The sequence below is a fragment of the Aotus nancymaae genome, unplaced genomic scaffold (genome assembly GCF_030222135.1).
Source record: "Aotus nancymaae isolate 86718 unplaced genomic scaffold, 86718_ANA_hifiasm-v0.15.2.pri h1tg000019l, whole genome shotgun sequence".
Classification (NCBI taxonomy): Eukaryota; Metazoa; Chordata; class Mammalia; order Primates; family Aotidae; genus Aotus; species Aotus nancymaae.
The window spans coordinates 32,979,250-32,994,086 of record NW_026988431.1 but is presented as its reverse complement, the minus strand read 5'-3'; the positions used below and the strand labels follow the sequence as shown (position 1 = coordinate 32,994,086).

The following is a 14,837-nucleotide window of genomic DNA, read 5'->3' as shown; positions in this document are numbered from 1 at the left end:
AAATATTTCTTGAAAGAATCGTTGAGCCAAGGGCTGTTGTAGCTCCCAAAGTCTGCTCAGACCTTGATTTAATTTGAATCCTAGAAGGCTGTATTAGCTTCCTGCTTCTTGGTCATTCCTGAGGTTCATACATCACCTTGGTGTGCCAGGCACCAGGGATCTGTTGATGGTTTCTGTCATTGCTTAACTCCTGCTTCCCGCACGGACTTCACAGAAAGTCATTCTTGCCTGAGGTCCTCGCATGCGATCATAAAGATATGATATGATATCTTTATGGTATTTCTTCTTGTCTCTGTGTGAAGACGTTGAGGAACTAACTGCATGTTAATGATACAGTTCATTCCCCGCACTGAGCAGAGGTCCTGCTCAGCCTCTCAGTAGAGGGAAGCACAACTTCCTAAAGCCTCCATCACCAGCCGTGTCATTAAGTCTGCACAGTCACATTTTCAGAATAGGCCAAGCCTCTGTCCACTGGGTACCTGTTGGCCTGGCCTTCTCTGTCTCCTTGCCTCTCTTTTGTGATTGCTCAGCCTTCCTCCTCCTGGCCCTTTTTTCTCATTCCCTCTATCTACACTGGAGCCTGGACGCGAGACACGACCTGCAAGGGTGAAATGCTCATTTTCTAGGCTTCTCTCACTGACACAGCCACTTCTTCCCCTTCCAGGAACACTGGTGCAGTCAATGGTTAAAAACCTGGAGAAGCAGCTAGAAACTCCGGCAAAGAAGCCTGCTGGAGGGGTCAGTCTGTTTTTTACTCCCAATGCTGGGCCACAGAGGGCTCCCATACCTGGAAGGAAGCCTCAGGTAGGATGTGGGATGCTTAGAGTTTGCCCTGCAATTCCCTACAGAGCCAGCTCTGAGTTTGGGAGGCCTGGGGTAAAGGTTGGGGAGGGTCCAGCAGGTGTCATCCTTGGCCCTAGTGGGACATTGCAGGTGATGTCCCTCTGCCCCTGTGCATGTGGAGAGATAGCCGGTTTGGAATACTTGTATCCAAGTTAACTTTAAAAAGCCTTTTGGTTCATCATACAAGCAATGCTCAGTAAGTTTGGATTCTCCCATCTCCTGCCTCTAAGACAGCGTCGGAGCTGACTCTGTGTCTGGCTTCCTGCAGTTGCTGCTCTTCCAGCTCCATCTCATCCCACGGTGGGCTCCTCCCGAGTCCTTCACTCTGCCACAGACCCTAACACATTATGTGTGTGGAGCGGACTCCCCCAAGGGTGTTACTGGAGTGGCCTCACATAGCACATCAGAGTCAGTAACAGCACAAGACAGGAATACTTAGATACCTTTGTTTTAGAAACCTGAGCCTTGCCTCAGACTCTAGCCCACCATCAGATTTTCTGACTTAGAGCTCAGATGTTGAGCTTCCCCCAGCACCATCAGAGCCTCCTCACTGCCCTATCTCCTCCATCAGGGAACAATTTGCACGCTGCTGTTATTTTTCAAGCAGAAAACTTTAGCGCTCCCTTTACTTCACATCCTTTCTCAATCAGAAAGGTGCATGCTGGGGTAATCAGTGCCACTGTTCTAAGACGTGGAAGTGGCGGGCAACCATTCTTTGGTTTTTGGTAACTCTCCCCCTTCTTTACCACATAGTGTGTTTTGTTTATTACACAGCTCATGTATGTTGGTGAGTAATGCATCCAAATGATTGAAAAGAAAAACAAAACTTGTTCCTTTTTCCAAATTGTGAAAGAGCACCAACAGTCCCAAACAGAAAGAGACGCACTGCTCAGAGCACGCTTTTGCCGTGCACCCTGCGTGGGTCCTGATTGGTTGGCCTTACATTCCTGGAGAAAATGCATAGAATGGCTTGCTTCAAAGCCCAGGTGGCCAGCAGGGGCACTGAGGACTCTGGAAGGGAAGGCCTGGACTGCTATGCGGGTGGCTGTAGTCTGGGGGTGGCCTGGCCCCTTGTCTGACTCCAAGCTGTCCTGCTGGCTGCAGCCCAGACCCTTCCAGGCTGAAGGACTCCTGTTGTTCCCCGGCTCCTCTCATGCTCCTGCAGTCGGGATGTTTATCAGGCCGGAGGGAACCCATCTGAGAGGAGGTGGGAAGTTAGCCCACAGTACATTCAGCTCGAGAACTTGGTTGAGCTTCTAGCTCTGTCAAAGTGGGAGTTACAAATCTGCACAAAGTTTAAGTGAAAACAAGAGCAATCTGATCTGCACAGAGGCCTTTCTTTCCAAGGCACTTGCCTGGGTTTGGTTAGTAGAATTTCAGGGGTATTTGAAATCACTCTGACCCCAGGTCACTAAAACAGGTTCTCAAAGGTAGCGAGACTTGGGAAGGCAGGAGGAGTAACATCTCCCTATTGCTTTCTTCCTGATCTGCATTTGTCCCCATTTCCATTCTGCATTCCCATCCTGCAGTGTGCTTAGCTCTCAGCCACCCTCCTCCCTTATCAAAATGCATTTCCTTCTCCCCTTTTCCTTCTACAGCTTTCTAAAGATGAGAGTGACTTGGAGATCTCTTCCTTGGAAGATCTTCCTTTGGACCTGGACCAGAGAGAGAAACCCAAGCCCTTGTCTCGCTCAAAGCTCCCAGAGAAGTTTGGCACTGGTCTGCAGAGCTCTGGCCAACCCAGGGTCCCTGCCTGGTGATGCACCCCAGAGGCTGACAGGCCAGAGGGTTAACTTGGCTGGGGCCAGCTCAGGTCCTCTCCAATAGAAGAGGCTTCTGGGCCTCTCATCTTCACAAACAGCCAAGAGATGGTCCTCTTGGAGAGAAGCAGTGCAGGGAATAGATAGGGTCTCATCACTCTATCCCTGCCCTGTGAGAGGCCTTGCCGTAGAGGGCCACAGGTACCTGACTAGGATCCTCTGGGTCCCGAGGCTTGAAAAAGGGTTATAACAGGACCTCCAGGTAGTCTACCTCCATGTCTCCCCCAGACTGAAAAGAGTCAACTGGCTCTCTTTTCCCAAGCCTTTTATAAAGCTGCAGGAGGCCAGGCGTGGCTCACACCTGTAATCCCAGCACTTTGAGAGGCTGAGGTGGGTGGATTATGAGGTCAGGAGTTCAAGACCAGCCTAACCAAGATGGTGAAACCCTATCTCTACTAAAAATACAAAAAGTAGCCAGGTGTGGTGGCAGGCACCTGTAATCCCAGCTACTCAGGAGGTTGAGGCAGGAGAATCTCTTGAACCCAGGCAGCAGGGATTGCAGTGAGCTGAGATTGCGCCACTGCACTCTCAGCCTGAGCGACAGAGTGAGACTCTGTCTCAAAAACAAACAAAGAAAAACCGCAGGAACATTGTGGGGATGGGTCCTATCTGGGGTCCTTTTGGGAACATATGCCTCAGTCAGTCATTCAGTGATTGATCCAAAATTATTTACTGAGTGACTGCCTACTCTGTGCCAGGTTCTCCAGCCTCTCACTGCTGAGTTGGGGTGCAGGCAGAGGCTGGGACAGAATGTCTACAGCCAGTGCCAGCACAGGGTAGTAATCTAGTGATAGAGAACAAGGTGTTACAGGAGCGTATGAGAGACCATCCAAGCCAGCCTGGGTGATCCTGGGGAGTTTCCCAGGGTTGTGACATGTGGTAGACCTACTCATGGGTGCGAAGGGAGAAGGGCCACTTGGCTGGACTTCATGTCCCCAAAGGATCACACATGTAATTTTTGATATTATTTCCAAAATCAGGTTTTATACATAGCCATTTTATATTTTTAGTGTGAAAAACATTAATGTATTATATGTAAACATTTAAATATAGCACGATGTTTTTAACTCTGGTATGTATTTCATTATTTTTGGAGCTTTCAGGGGGTTGGGAGGGAAGGAAGCAACTGCATCTTAATTGTGTCAGTTTAGGTCTTTTGGGGCGCAGTTTTGAAGATGGAGTTATTGCGGAGCTGCATGTGGGAAAGAGGAGGTGGAGGCAGGATCTGGTGGGGAAAGGCCGCAGAGTGCAATGCTCATCTGACTATGTCAACAGAAAGAGAGAAGGAAGCCGGAGGAGTCAGGAGAGCTCAGGGCATCGATGTGCAATTGACAAGGTCTCCACTGACCCAGTGGGGAGCTCCTGAGCAAGAACTGCCCACTTGGGAGTCCCCATTGTGCAGAAATGGCCAGGCCCTTGTGCCTGCACCGCACTTGGCCATTGGCTGGAGCGACCCAGACTGAATGAGATCTCAACTTGAAAGCTGAAGTGAACCTGTCTGCCAACTTCATTTCTCCTGGTTAAATGGCATTTTTTTTCCGGAAAGGGAGACTCAGCAAAGAACCTCCATCCCTGCCATAGCAAAAATCTATTTTTAACTTTTTGCTATGGAAAATTTCAAACACATATATAAATAAAGGGAATAGTGTGATGAACCCATGTGCTCATCACTGGACTTTAAATATTATCAACTCAACTCAAGGTCAGTCTTGTTTCATCTATTACCACCTCTACCTCACCCAGACTTCTTTTGACCTCTGGATGGTCCTGACACCTGGCGAGGCCTTGAAGTTCTCATAGGAAGGTGATGGAAGACACGCACTTCAGGGAGCAAAAAGGGTCTGGTGGTGGAGTAGGGCGGCTAGGGAAGGGGGTGGGCTGGGGGGTCTTGTGGTATAAAGGAAGCAGCTCAGTGAGGAAGTTCAGGAGAGCTGATGCCACCAGATCAGCCCACAACCCTGGTGGAATGGGAGTTGATGAGTAATTGTTCCAGGCTTCCTGTGCTTCCGTGTGGCACCTCTGAGGTTTATTCCGCACAGTTTCTCAGAGTCCCTCATGGGATTGAGTGCTAGTTCTCATGAGTACGCAGTTACTATTATGAATGCATAGTTCATCGACCTTCCTCCTTTCTGTTTCATTTTTCTCTCTCCTTCACTTCTTTCTCTTATGAGCACCTCTGAGGTAAATTAATCTGCACCCAAGTCCTTGTCTCTAGCTCCACCTTTGGGGGAACCACAGTGAAACAGTAAACGTGTTAGTACGTGTGTGTGCACGCACTGGTGATGATTACCAGTGAGAATGTCCCTATTCTTGAATGTTCATCGTTATGTCATATGTTTCCAAATGGGTTTTTCTATCTACTTTGGAGGCTTTGACTAACATATTACTTTGGTTTTTCTATGCTGTGTTCACCCCTCCCCATTTTCAAATATATTTTAAAATTCTTTAATAAGTTGTGTTAGGTCTCCATAGAAACAGAACCAGGAGATATATATAAAAACATATAAAGTATACACACACATATCTATACATATATACATATATATACACACATAAGTATCTATACATATATATACATACGTATATATGTATATATGTATAGATACATATATACGTATGTATATGTATAGATTCTTATGTATATATGTATATATATCTATATCTATACATATATATACATACACACATAAGTATACATATATATGTATACACATAAGTATACATGTATATACGTATATATACACATAAGTATGTGTATGTGTGTATATATGTATGTATATATATGTGTGTATATATGTATATATGTATAGATACTTATGTGTATACACACATGTGTGTGTGTATATATGTATAGATACTTATATATGTATACACACGTGTGTGTATATATGTATATATGTATACTTATGTGTATACACACATGTGTGTGTATATATGTATAGATACTTATATATGTATACACATGTGTGTATATATGTATATATGTATACTTATGTGTATACACACATGTGTGTGTATATATGTATAGATACTTATATATGTATACACACATGTGTGTATATATATGTATAGATACTTATGTGTATATATACGTATATACATGTATACTTATGTGTATACATATATATGTATACATATGTGTGTGTATGTATATATATGTATAGATACTTTATTAGTCAATTTCTCTAATAAATGACAGGGTTTATTAAGGGAATTAGCTCACATGATTATGGAGGCTGAGAAGTCACGGCATAGACCATCTGTAAACTGGAGCATGAGGGAAGCTGGTAGAGTGGCTCAGTCTAAATCCAAAAGCCCGAGAACCTGGGACTGCTGGTACAGGTCCTGGGGTGCAAAGCCCAGAAAACCTGGAGTTCTGACATCGAAGGACAGAAGCTGGGTGTCCTGACTCCAGAGAGAGAGCCTTTCTATCTAGGCCCACAGCAGATTGGATGGTGCCCACCCACAGTGGGTGAGGGCAGATTTTCCTCACTCAGTTTACTGATTCAAATGCTAATCTCTTCTGGAAGCACCTTCTCAGACCTACTCAGAAATAATGCTTTACAGCTGTCCAGGTATCTCTTAATCTCATCAAATTGAACCTAAAATTAATCAGCACAAGATTTACCAGAACCATGGAACATATGAACAGATCTTTTAAAAATTAGACAAATAAGATTGATACAGAAAAATTAGAACATATAGATAATCAAAAAGAAAAATAAATTTGAGTAACCACAAATTCAGAGTCAATTATTGTTAACGTCTAGATGTACGTGCACTGATGAAAAAAAAAAAATCTCCTTCCTAGGGTTCAGTTCTTCTCTAGCTTGATTTTCCTCCTGGGAAACAGGTTACAAATGTCTTCATATCAGTAAACATGTACATGTCTGTACGTATAAATATAAGATAGTTTAATGGCCACCTAGTATTCCAGGCAAAGATTGAAAAAATTTTTTAAACCAGCCATTTCTACTTTTTGAGTTATGTAAATCATGAAGTGATTTAAAAATATGTATATAGATCTTTGTGCACTTGATTAAGATTTCCTTAAATTCTTAGAAGTGAGATTCCTGGGCCAACATAATAATGAAAGCCAGCACGATATGCCAGGCACTAGTCCAAGTTTAGTATGAATATTATGATTTAGCCTCACAGCATCCTTTGAGGTGGATGCCACTATTACAGTGCATGCATTTTATGGGCTAGGAATTGAGGCACACAGCCACTAAGGAACTTGCTTTGGGTCCTGCCACCAGTGAGTGGCATGACTACAATCTGACTTTGGCAGCCTGGCCCTGGAACTCTAGCTCCTTTCCCCATGTTCTTTTGTTACATATTGCCAAATGCTTTCCAGAACACTTGAGCCCATTTAGTCTGCTAGTGTTTAGAGCACACAAGAAAGCTAGTTTTTGGATTCCCTTGCTAGCAGGGATATCATTCATCTTTCAACGTTTTGGCCATGTGATACGTGAAAAATGAAACCTCACCTTTTAAGAAACTTGTATTTTTAAGATTTTTTTCTGAAGTAAAATTCTTTTTTATTTCTTTTCATACTGGTTATTGCTATTTTTTCTTTTATGAGTTGCCTGTAGTTAATTTTTCTTGTTGCTGTTTTATCTTTTTATTAGGGAAAATTTCAAGCATATATAAAAATAGAATTGTATAATGACCTTGGTGTTCCTATTACTCAGTTTTAACAATTATCAACACATAGGGAATCTTGTTTCCTGTAAATATTTCACCAAATAATATTGAATATTATAATATCATGCTGCATATTATTCCAAGTAATATACATGTAATACTGTATCTTATTCTAAATAATATTATTATCTCTACAAACATTTCTGTATGTGTCTCTAAAAGATACTTTCTTTTCAAAAATAACCATTGTACCACCATCACACTACAACAAAAATCAATACTTTTTTACTAAATGTCATCAAATATCTATTCCGTATCCACAATTCCTCTATTTTACTACACATATTTGTCTTTTTTAATCTATAGATTCCAGTTCCACTTTTCCCTCTTTCCTTTCTTCCCTTCTTCCCTCCTTTCCTCTCTTCCTTCCCCATGATTTGTATTATTTTTACTCTTGATAAATAAATCAGATTGTTTGTCTTAATTCCCCACAGTCTGGATTTTGCTAATTGATGACCGTGGTGGTATTTGTATTCCTTTTTCTCCTGAACTATCTGTAAATTTGTAGTTAGAGCTAAATACTTGATAAGATTCAGCTTTGACTGTTTTGTGTTTTGGCAGGACTCTTCATCAGTGGTGGTGTGCATCTCCGTCAGGAGACACAGAATCTTTTTCTCCTTTCTTGTGATGATGATGGCATGATGATAGACATTGATGACCATTGCCTAAATCCATCTGTTAATTAGAGATCTCTCAAATTTTGATAGTCTAAGTCTGTGATTCCTTTGACATTTGCTAGCTGGAAAACTTCTGTAAAGAGGAATTCTCCACATCAAACTGTCTGCTTGCCCTGAGGTACAATTCATACAGGTAAAACAGCTAAAGGTTTGAGTCTTTCTTTTTTTCAGAATAATGAGTTAATTTCCTAGTATCTTTAATAGGTGCCGTACAACCTTATGTATTTAAATGTATTTGATTTGTTTAAATCCTTTGTAGCTATTATTTTTATTATTGCTGAGATTGTCCTGTCTTTGGGTGCCTCTTTAATTTGATTCTTGAATGATTTTGATATGACGTTAGTAGTATGATAGCTTCCTTCCCGGCCCATTGCATACATTTCTTGTCCCAGACCTAAAATTAGTAATTTATCTGGGAGAGTCCTGGTTTTATTAAGAAGGAAATTATATTTATAGAAATAATCTGGTATTAGGAGTGCCTGTTACTACTGGACTTAATGTTTCTAAGATCTTTCAGTGTAGGATATACATTGAAATACAGAGGAAATACAATAAAAATATTGTGAGTTCATGTTGATATTCCCTATTCAAATTCCTGACTACAGAATTTTTACTTTATCTCATTGATCTAATATATCTATGTTGCTCTTCTTCCATACCAAAAATCCTGGCTGTTAACATCACAATCATAGTCTTAGAAATGGCAATACTCACCCTATTGCTTGTAGTATGAATACTGAAAACAATTTAAAATTTGTTATTAACTTTTTGGAGTTGTTTTGTCCTTAAGGGAGATCCCACTTGGGATGTCCTGTGAAATTACTGTGTTTTAAAGTCACTTGTAGTTCCTCTCTGTAGTTATGCTACTAGATGCCTTATTTTACTTTTGATTTTTAGAGACTGCATTTTTGTTATGTAATTTGTGTCTTATTGCTCTTAGGAGTTTTTAATATATTGAAAATATTAATCCTTTGTTATATATGTTACTTTTTCTCCTTTCTAGTCAGTCATTTGTCTTTTAATTATGTTCATGGAGTTTTTTTTGCTATAAAGAGATTTTAAGTTGTAGCTGTCTAATTAATCAGTGTTTTACTTTATAATTTCTCCTTTTGGTGTCATAATTAGGAAGGTCTTCTTCTAAGATTTCTACATGTTCATCTATGTTTTCTTTTACTAGTTTAAAAAGTCTTGAAATTTTGAATATGTACTATATCTGGATTTTTCGAGGGGTATTAGCAGTAAGTTAGGGATCTATTTTATTTTTACATTTAGTCATCTCAGCAGCATCACTTGACAATTCATCATTTCTTCACTTAAAAAGTGCCTGCTCCATCAAATGTAAATTATTGTATGTAGTTAGTCTATTCCTGGACTTTCTATATATTCCATTAATCTGACTGTTCTGGTACTATTCTGATATTGCACAGTTTTTAAAAATTCATTTTTAATTGTAAAATAACACATAAAATTTACCATCTTAACCACTTCTAATTGTATTGTTTGATGGTGTTGAGTATATTAACACTGTTGTGCAACCAATCTCCAGAACTTTTTCATCTTCCCCAACAGAAACTTTATACCCATTAAACAATTCCCTATCTCCCCCCAACCCCATTGCAGGCAACCACCATTCTACTTTCTATGATTTTGACTACTGTAGGTGCCTTATATGGTAGTATCATACAGTATTTGTCTTTTTGTGACTATCTTATTTCACTTAGCATAATGTCATCAAGGTTTATCCATGTTGTAGCTTGTGTCACAATTTCCTTCCTTTTAAACATTGAATAATACTCCATTATAAGAATATATCTCATTAAAAAAAATCCATTTGTTTGTCAACACTTGGGTTGCTTCCACATCTTGCCTATTATGAATAGTGCTGCTATAAACAACTGTGCAAATATTTCTCCAAGATCCTACTTTTGACTTTTTTGGATATATACCCAGAAGTGGAATTACTGGATCATATAGTAATCATATAGTCTATTTTTTGTTTTTCAGGAACCTGTATACTGTTTTCCATTTTATATTCCCACCGACAATGATCACGTGTTCCTATTTCTCCCCATCTTTGCTGACACTTGTTATTTTCTGTTTTTTTTTTTTAAATATTAGCCATGCTAATGGATGTGAGGTAGCATCTCATTGCAGTTTTGATTTGCATTTCCCTAATGATTAGTGAAGTTGAGTATCTTTTTATATGCTTGTTGGCCATTTGTATATCTTCGTTGGATAGATCTTTATCCAAGTCCTTTGCTTATTTTAAAATTGGTTTTTTTTGTTGCTGTTGTTGTTGAGTTATAGGATCTTTACATATTGTGGAGTTAGCTATGATTTGCAAATGTTTTCTTCCATTTTATAGGTTGTCTTTTACTCTGTTCATTGTGTGTTTTGATGCACAAGAATTTTCATTTTTTATGTAGTCAAATTTATCTATTTTTACTTTTATTGCCTGTGTTTTGGTGTTATTTCCAAGAAATCCTTGCCAAATCCAATGTCGTGAGTATTTCTCCCATCTTTTCTTCTAAGAGTTTATAGCGTTAGGTCTTATATATAGATCTTTGATCCAGTTTGAGTTAAATTTTGTATATGTTGTAAGGTGGGGAAGAAGGGGGGTCAAACTTCACTATTCTGCACATGGGTATCAAGTGTTCCTAACACCATGTGTTGAAGAGACTGTCCTTTTCCCATTGAATGTCTTAACATGCTTGTTGAAAATTGTGTGACCATATATGCAAGTGTTTATTTCTGGGGTCTCTGTTCTACACCATGGGTCTATATGTCTGTCTTTATACTAGGACTACACTATTTTGATTATTATAGCTTTGTCATAAATTTTGAAATCAGGAAGCATGAGACCTTCAACTTTGTTTTTCTTTTTTCGAGATTGTTTTGACTATTCAGGGTTCCTTGAGATTCCATATGAATTTTAGGATAAGTTTTGCTATTCCTGCAAAAAATGTTGGGATTTTGATAAAGATTGCATCACATTTGTAGATGATTTTGGGTAGTATTTCCATCTTAACAATACTAAATCTTCCAATCCATGATCACAGGATGCATTTCCATTTATTGGTGTCTTCTTTAATTTCTTTCAGCAATGTTTTGAAGTTTTTAGTGTACAAATCTTTTGTTTCCTTGGTTTGGTGTATTATTTTATTTTTGATGTTATTGTAAGTGGAATTGTCTTCTTAATTTCTTTTTCAGATTGTTCATTATTAATGTATAGAAATGCAACTGATTTTTGTGTGTTGATTTTGTGTCCTGTAACTTTGCTGAATTCATTTAGTCCTGACAGTGTGCTGTTTTTAATCATGGATATTGTATTATTTATTTCACCATCTTGCAAGACACAGATACCCTGGTTATTTTTCTCTTTTAGAATTTTATATTGGTTATTTTTCAAGTTGGAAATTATATCACATTTTTGTGAGGCCATCCCAATCTCCACATATGGATGAACACATGGAATGCCTTGACAGGTAGGTGCCTTCATTAATTCTAATTAGAAATATTTTTTAAAGTTGAGTCTTGAACCTTAGTTGTAGGCATCTTCTGAATACGTCTAAGTAGAAAGTCTTATTTCTTACAATTCTTCCTGTTCTGGATTCTTATCAGGCTAGTTCTCTGTAATGCAGGAGTATAATCCCTGGTAGTGTGGGGTAGCAGTGTGCTATAGGCTGTTACCAAAAAGTTTTGCAGTTGACTCAAGGTTGCTAACTTTTAATTTGCCAAGTCAGCACATGAAATGAAGTATTTAACAAGCACCATAATTTTATAAAGGACATTTTAATACCAGAAGACTAAGAAGATAGGACTGTGCAAGAGTGGACAATTGGTCCCACATTTTGTCTTAGACAAATGAAAATGTGGTAATGGACCAGCTCTGGTCCACAGCCTAGCACTTGGGAGCTGCTGCACTGGTTTGTGTCTTTGGACCATACCAGCTCTTCCATTCCATGACTGTGTAATTCAATATAAAAAGAGAAAATTTAATTAGCTGTATTTTCTGAGGTAAACTGAAGAATGCCCTTAACTTATACATATAGGAGTGACATTGATTGGAAATTTATAATAGGTTTATAGTTACAACCTGAAAAAGACTTTTATCACCTGAAAACCTGAGTCCACAATTTAGGAAGTAGAAGATGCTTTGGTCTCATGGTTGGAACCTAGTAGTGGTATGTAACCGACATAAAGATTAAGATCACTGGCCAGGCGCGGTGGCTCACGCCTGTAATCCCAGCACTTTGGGAGGCTGAGGCGGGTGGATCACGAGGTCAAGACATCGAGACCATCCTGGTCAACATGGTGAAACCCCATCTCTACTAAAAATACAAAAAAATTAGCTGGGCATGGTGGCGCATGCCTGTAATCCCAGCTACTCAGGAGGCTGAGGCAGGAGAATTGCCTGAACCCGGGAGGCGGAGGTTGCGGTGAGCCGAGATCGCGCCATTACACTCCAGCCTGGGTAACAAGAGCGAAACTCCGTCTCAAAAAAAAAAAAAAAAAAAAGATTAAGATCATTTTCAGCTTCAGAAAATCCAAAGTAAATTATGTATCTACAATAAGCTGACTCACATATTATAACCAAATTCTAGGCTTATAGGGAATCTACGTAAAGAAAGCTTTAAAATTAGCAGAGCATCAAGTGTGATTCTGCACTTTCTTCTCTTCCCCATGTCTCTCATTGCCAGTTTTTTTCTTTTTTTGAAATGGAGTCTTGCTCTGTTGCCCAGGCTGGAGTGCAGTGGCCTGATCTCAGCTGACTGCAACCTCTGCCTCCTGGATTCAAGCGATTCTCCTGCCTCAGCCTCCTGAGTATCTAGGATTACAGGCATGTGCCACTATGCCCAGCTAATTTTTGTATTTTTAGTAGAGACAGGGTTTCACCATGTTGGCCAGGCTGGTCTCAAACTCCTGACTTCAGGTGATCTGCCTGCCTTGGCCTCCCAAAGTGCTGGGATTACAGGTGTGAGCCATCGCGCCTGGCCTCACTACCAGTTTCTGAGGGGAGCTGCAAAGATCCGCTAAGGTTTCTCCAGGCTCAGGTGAAAAGGATGTGGAAGGAATTATCCTGCACCTATATGGCCTTCTCTACATCTGTGTTCATGTGTGTGTCTGTTACAAAATGTTGCAAGCCTGTCTCCCTGCTGGATGTAAAGATGCAGGCTCAATGTTTAGAATAGTAGACAGAAAACAGAGGTGCCAGTGGAGACACCAACATTTGTTAAGTTTGTTAGGGAGGAGGTGTCTGTGATGCTTGTATCACTTCTATCTGCCCATGGCCGACACTCATCATTTGATAAGCTGAACTGGGCCAAATCTGAGGCAGTAATTGTGCCAGGGGTGTCTTCATGCATTATCCCACCTAATGACAAGACAAGTGAGAAGGGCTAACCTAAGCAAGGAGCTGGAAAGAAAAATGTTTCAAAGGAATAGAGAGGACTTTAAATAAAGCTCAGAGGGTGGTGAATATAAGGACCTGATCCAGAAAAGATATGGTGAGCTGATTTGTTCTTCTATTGGCAATGGCTGACCATTGTTAGACTTTTGTGGAAGAGAAAGCTGCATTTTTTACTCAATAAACTCTATCAGTGCAATGGATCCAATGATTGGTATGAAAGAATAGAGAGGTGCCCATTGATCTATGATTCTGACCACAGTCAGGGATCTTAGACAGGAGATCAGTGAGAACTTAGGCCACACAGCTGATCACTAAGCATTCATTGAACCCACAGATTCAACAGCCTTTTCTTTGCTAAACTGAGCATAGTAGTCACATGGAGGGAGTGCTTTGGGTTCCCTGAGTGAAGGTGATGGGTTGGTTTGAAAGCTGCTACTGCTTCAGTTTTATTTTGTGTGTGTCCAGCCAACAGGTGCCTTCCACATGGTGGCACTGTGGGCCACAAAGTGAATGGCTACACAGGTACTTTTTAATGACAGGCGAACTTCACTGTAAGAAGTAAGCTGGGGTCCTCCAGCCTGTACCACCACTCACGGTTTGGCAGGATTTGTCGAATTGTCTTATTCAGCTAGGCAACTCTTTCATGATTAAAAAACAAAATGAAACACAAAACCCCCAACATTTGAAGATAGGAAATGGAGCAGGACAGGGTGTGGCCTCTCTTGCTTTCTGCGTACCCTTGTGTTGCCAAGGCCCAGCTGAGGTCCTTGCACAGAAAAGGCAATCAACAAATGCTGATGGGTTTCACAACCTGTACCTCCACCCCAGGAGCCTCACTATTAGGAGCTTTTCCCCAGCCTAGAAATGTCCAACGTGCATGGCAATCCCACACTGAAAGATCCGTATGACCCTGTTGCTCCCTCAGCTGCTGTACCATTTCTCTCATATCGTTTATAGATACATCTAACTGATTTGTCTATACCTGCTGAATCCCTTTCCTCATTCCACCAATTTCATATATGTTCTTTACGGAATTTCAGCTTTGGCTGACATGCCCTTGAACTGCCCTTCAACTGTCCCTTACTTCTCAACTTCCCAGCACATATGCAGACCACCACTACTTTCTCTTTGAAACAGGATCTTGCTCTATCACCCAGGCTAGAGTGCAGTAGTGTGATCACAGCTCACTGCAGCCTCGACCTCCCAGGCTCAAGAGATCCTCCTGCCTCAGCCTCCTCAGTAGCTGGGACCATAGATGTGTGCCACCATGCCCAGCTAATTTTTTATTTTTTATAGAGATGGGGTCTCCCTATGTTGCCCAGGTTGGTTTTGAACTCCTGGGCTCAGGTAATCCTCCCATCTGAGCTTCCTAAGGTGCTA

General features: G+C 40.6%; 1 protein-coding gene and 1 long non-coding RNA gene across 4 annotated transcripts in view; both read left to right on the top strand.

Moving 5' to 3' along the window:
* The window catches only part of DZIP1L (DAZ interacting zinc finger protein 1 like), a 56,038-nt gene extending 51,543 nt beyond the window's left edge, over positions 1-4,495 (top strand). For 2 of the 3 annotated variants that reach the window (XM_012451146.2, XM_012451145.2), the window contains 2 exons: positions 665-804; positions 2,442-4,495. In XM_012451146.2, coding sequence (XP_012306569.2) covers positions 665-804; positions 2,442-2,603 — 302 coding nt within the window. In that variant the 3' untranslated portion in view covers positions 2,604-4,495. Of the gene's footprint in view, positions 1-664; positions 805-2,441 lie in introns of those variants that run through there. The other variant, XM_064378728.1, reaches the window with a different exon arrangement.
* Positions 4,496-5,760: 1,265 nt separating this feature from the next.
* LOC135275881 (uncharacterized) overlaps positions 5,761-14,837 on the top strand; it is a 92,250-nt gene continuing 83,173 nt past the window's right edge. Inside the window, exons 1-2 of the long non-coding RNA XR_010343457.1 lie at positions 5,761-8,180; positions 11,433-11,532. This is a non-coding gene — a long non-coding RNA (uncharacterized LOC135275881). The remainder of the gene's footprint in view (positions 8,181-11,432; positions 11,533-14,837) is intronic.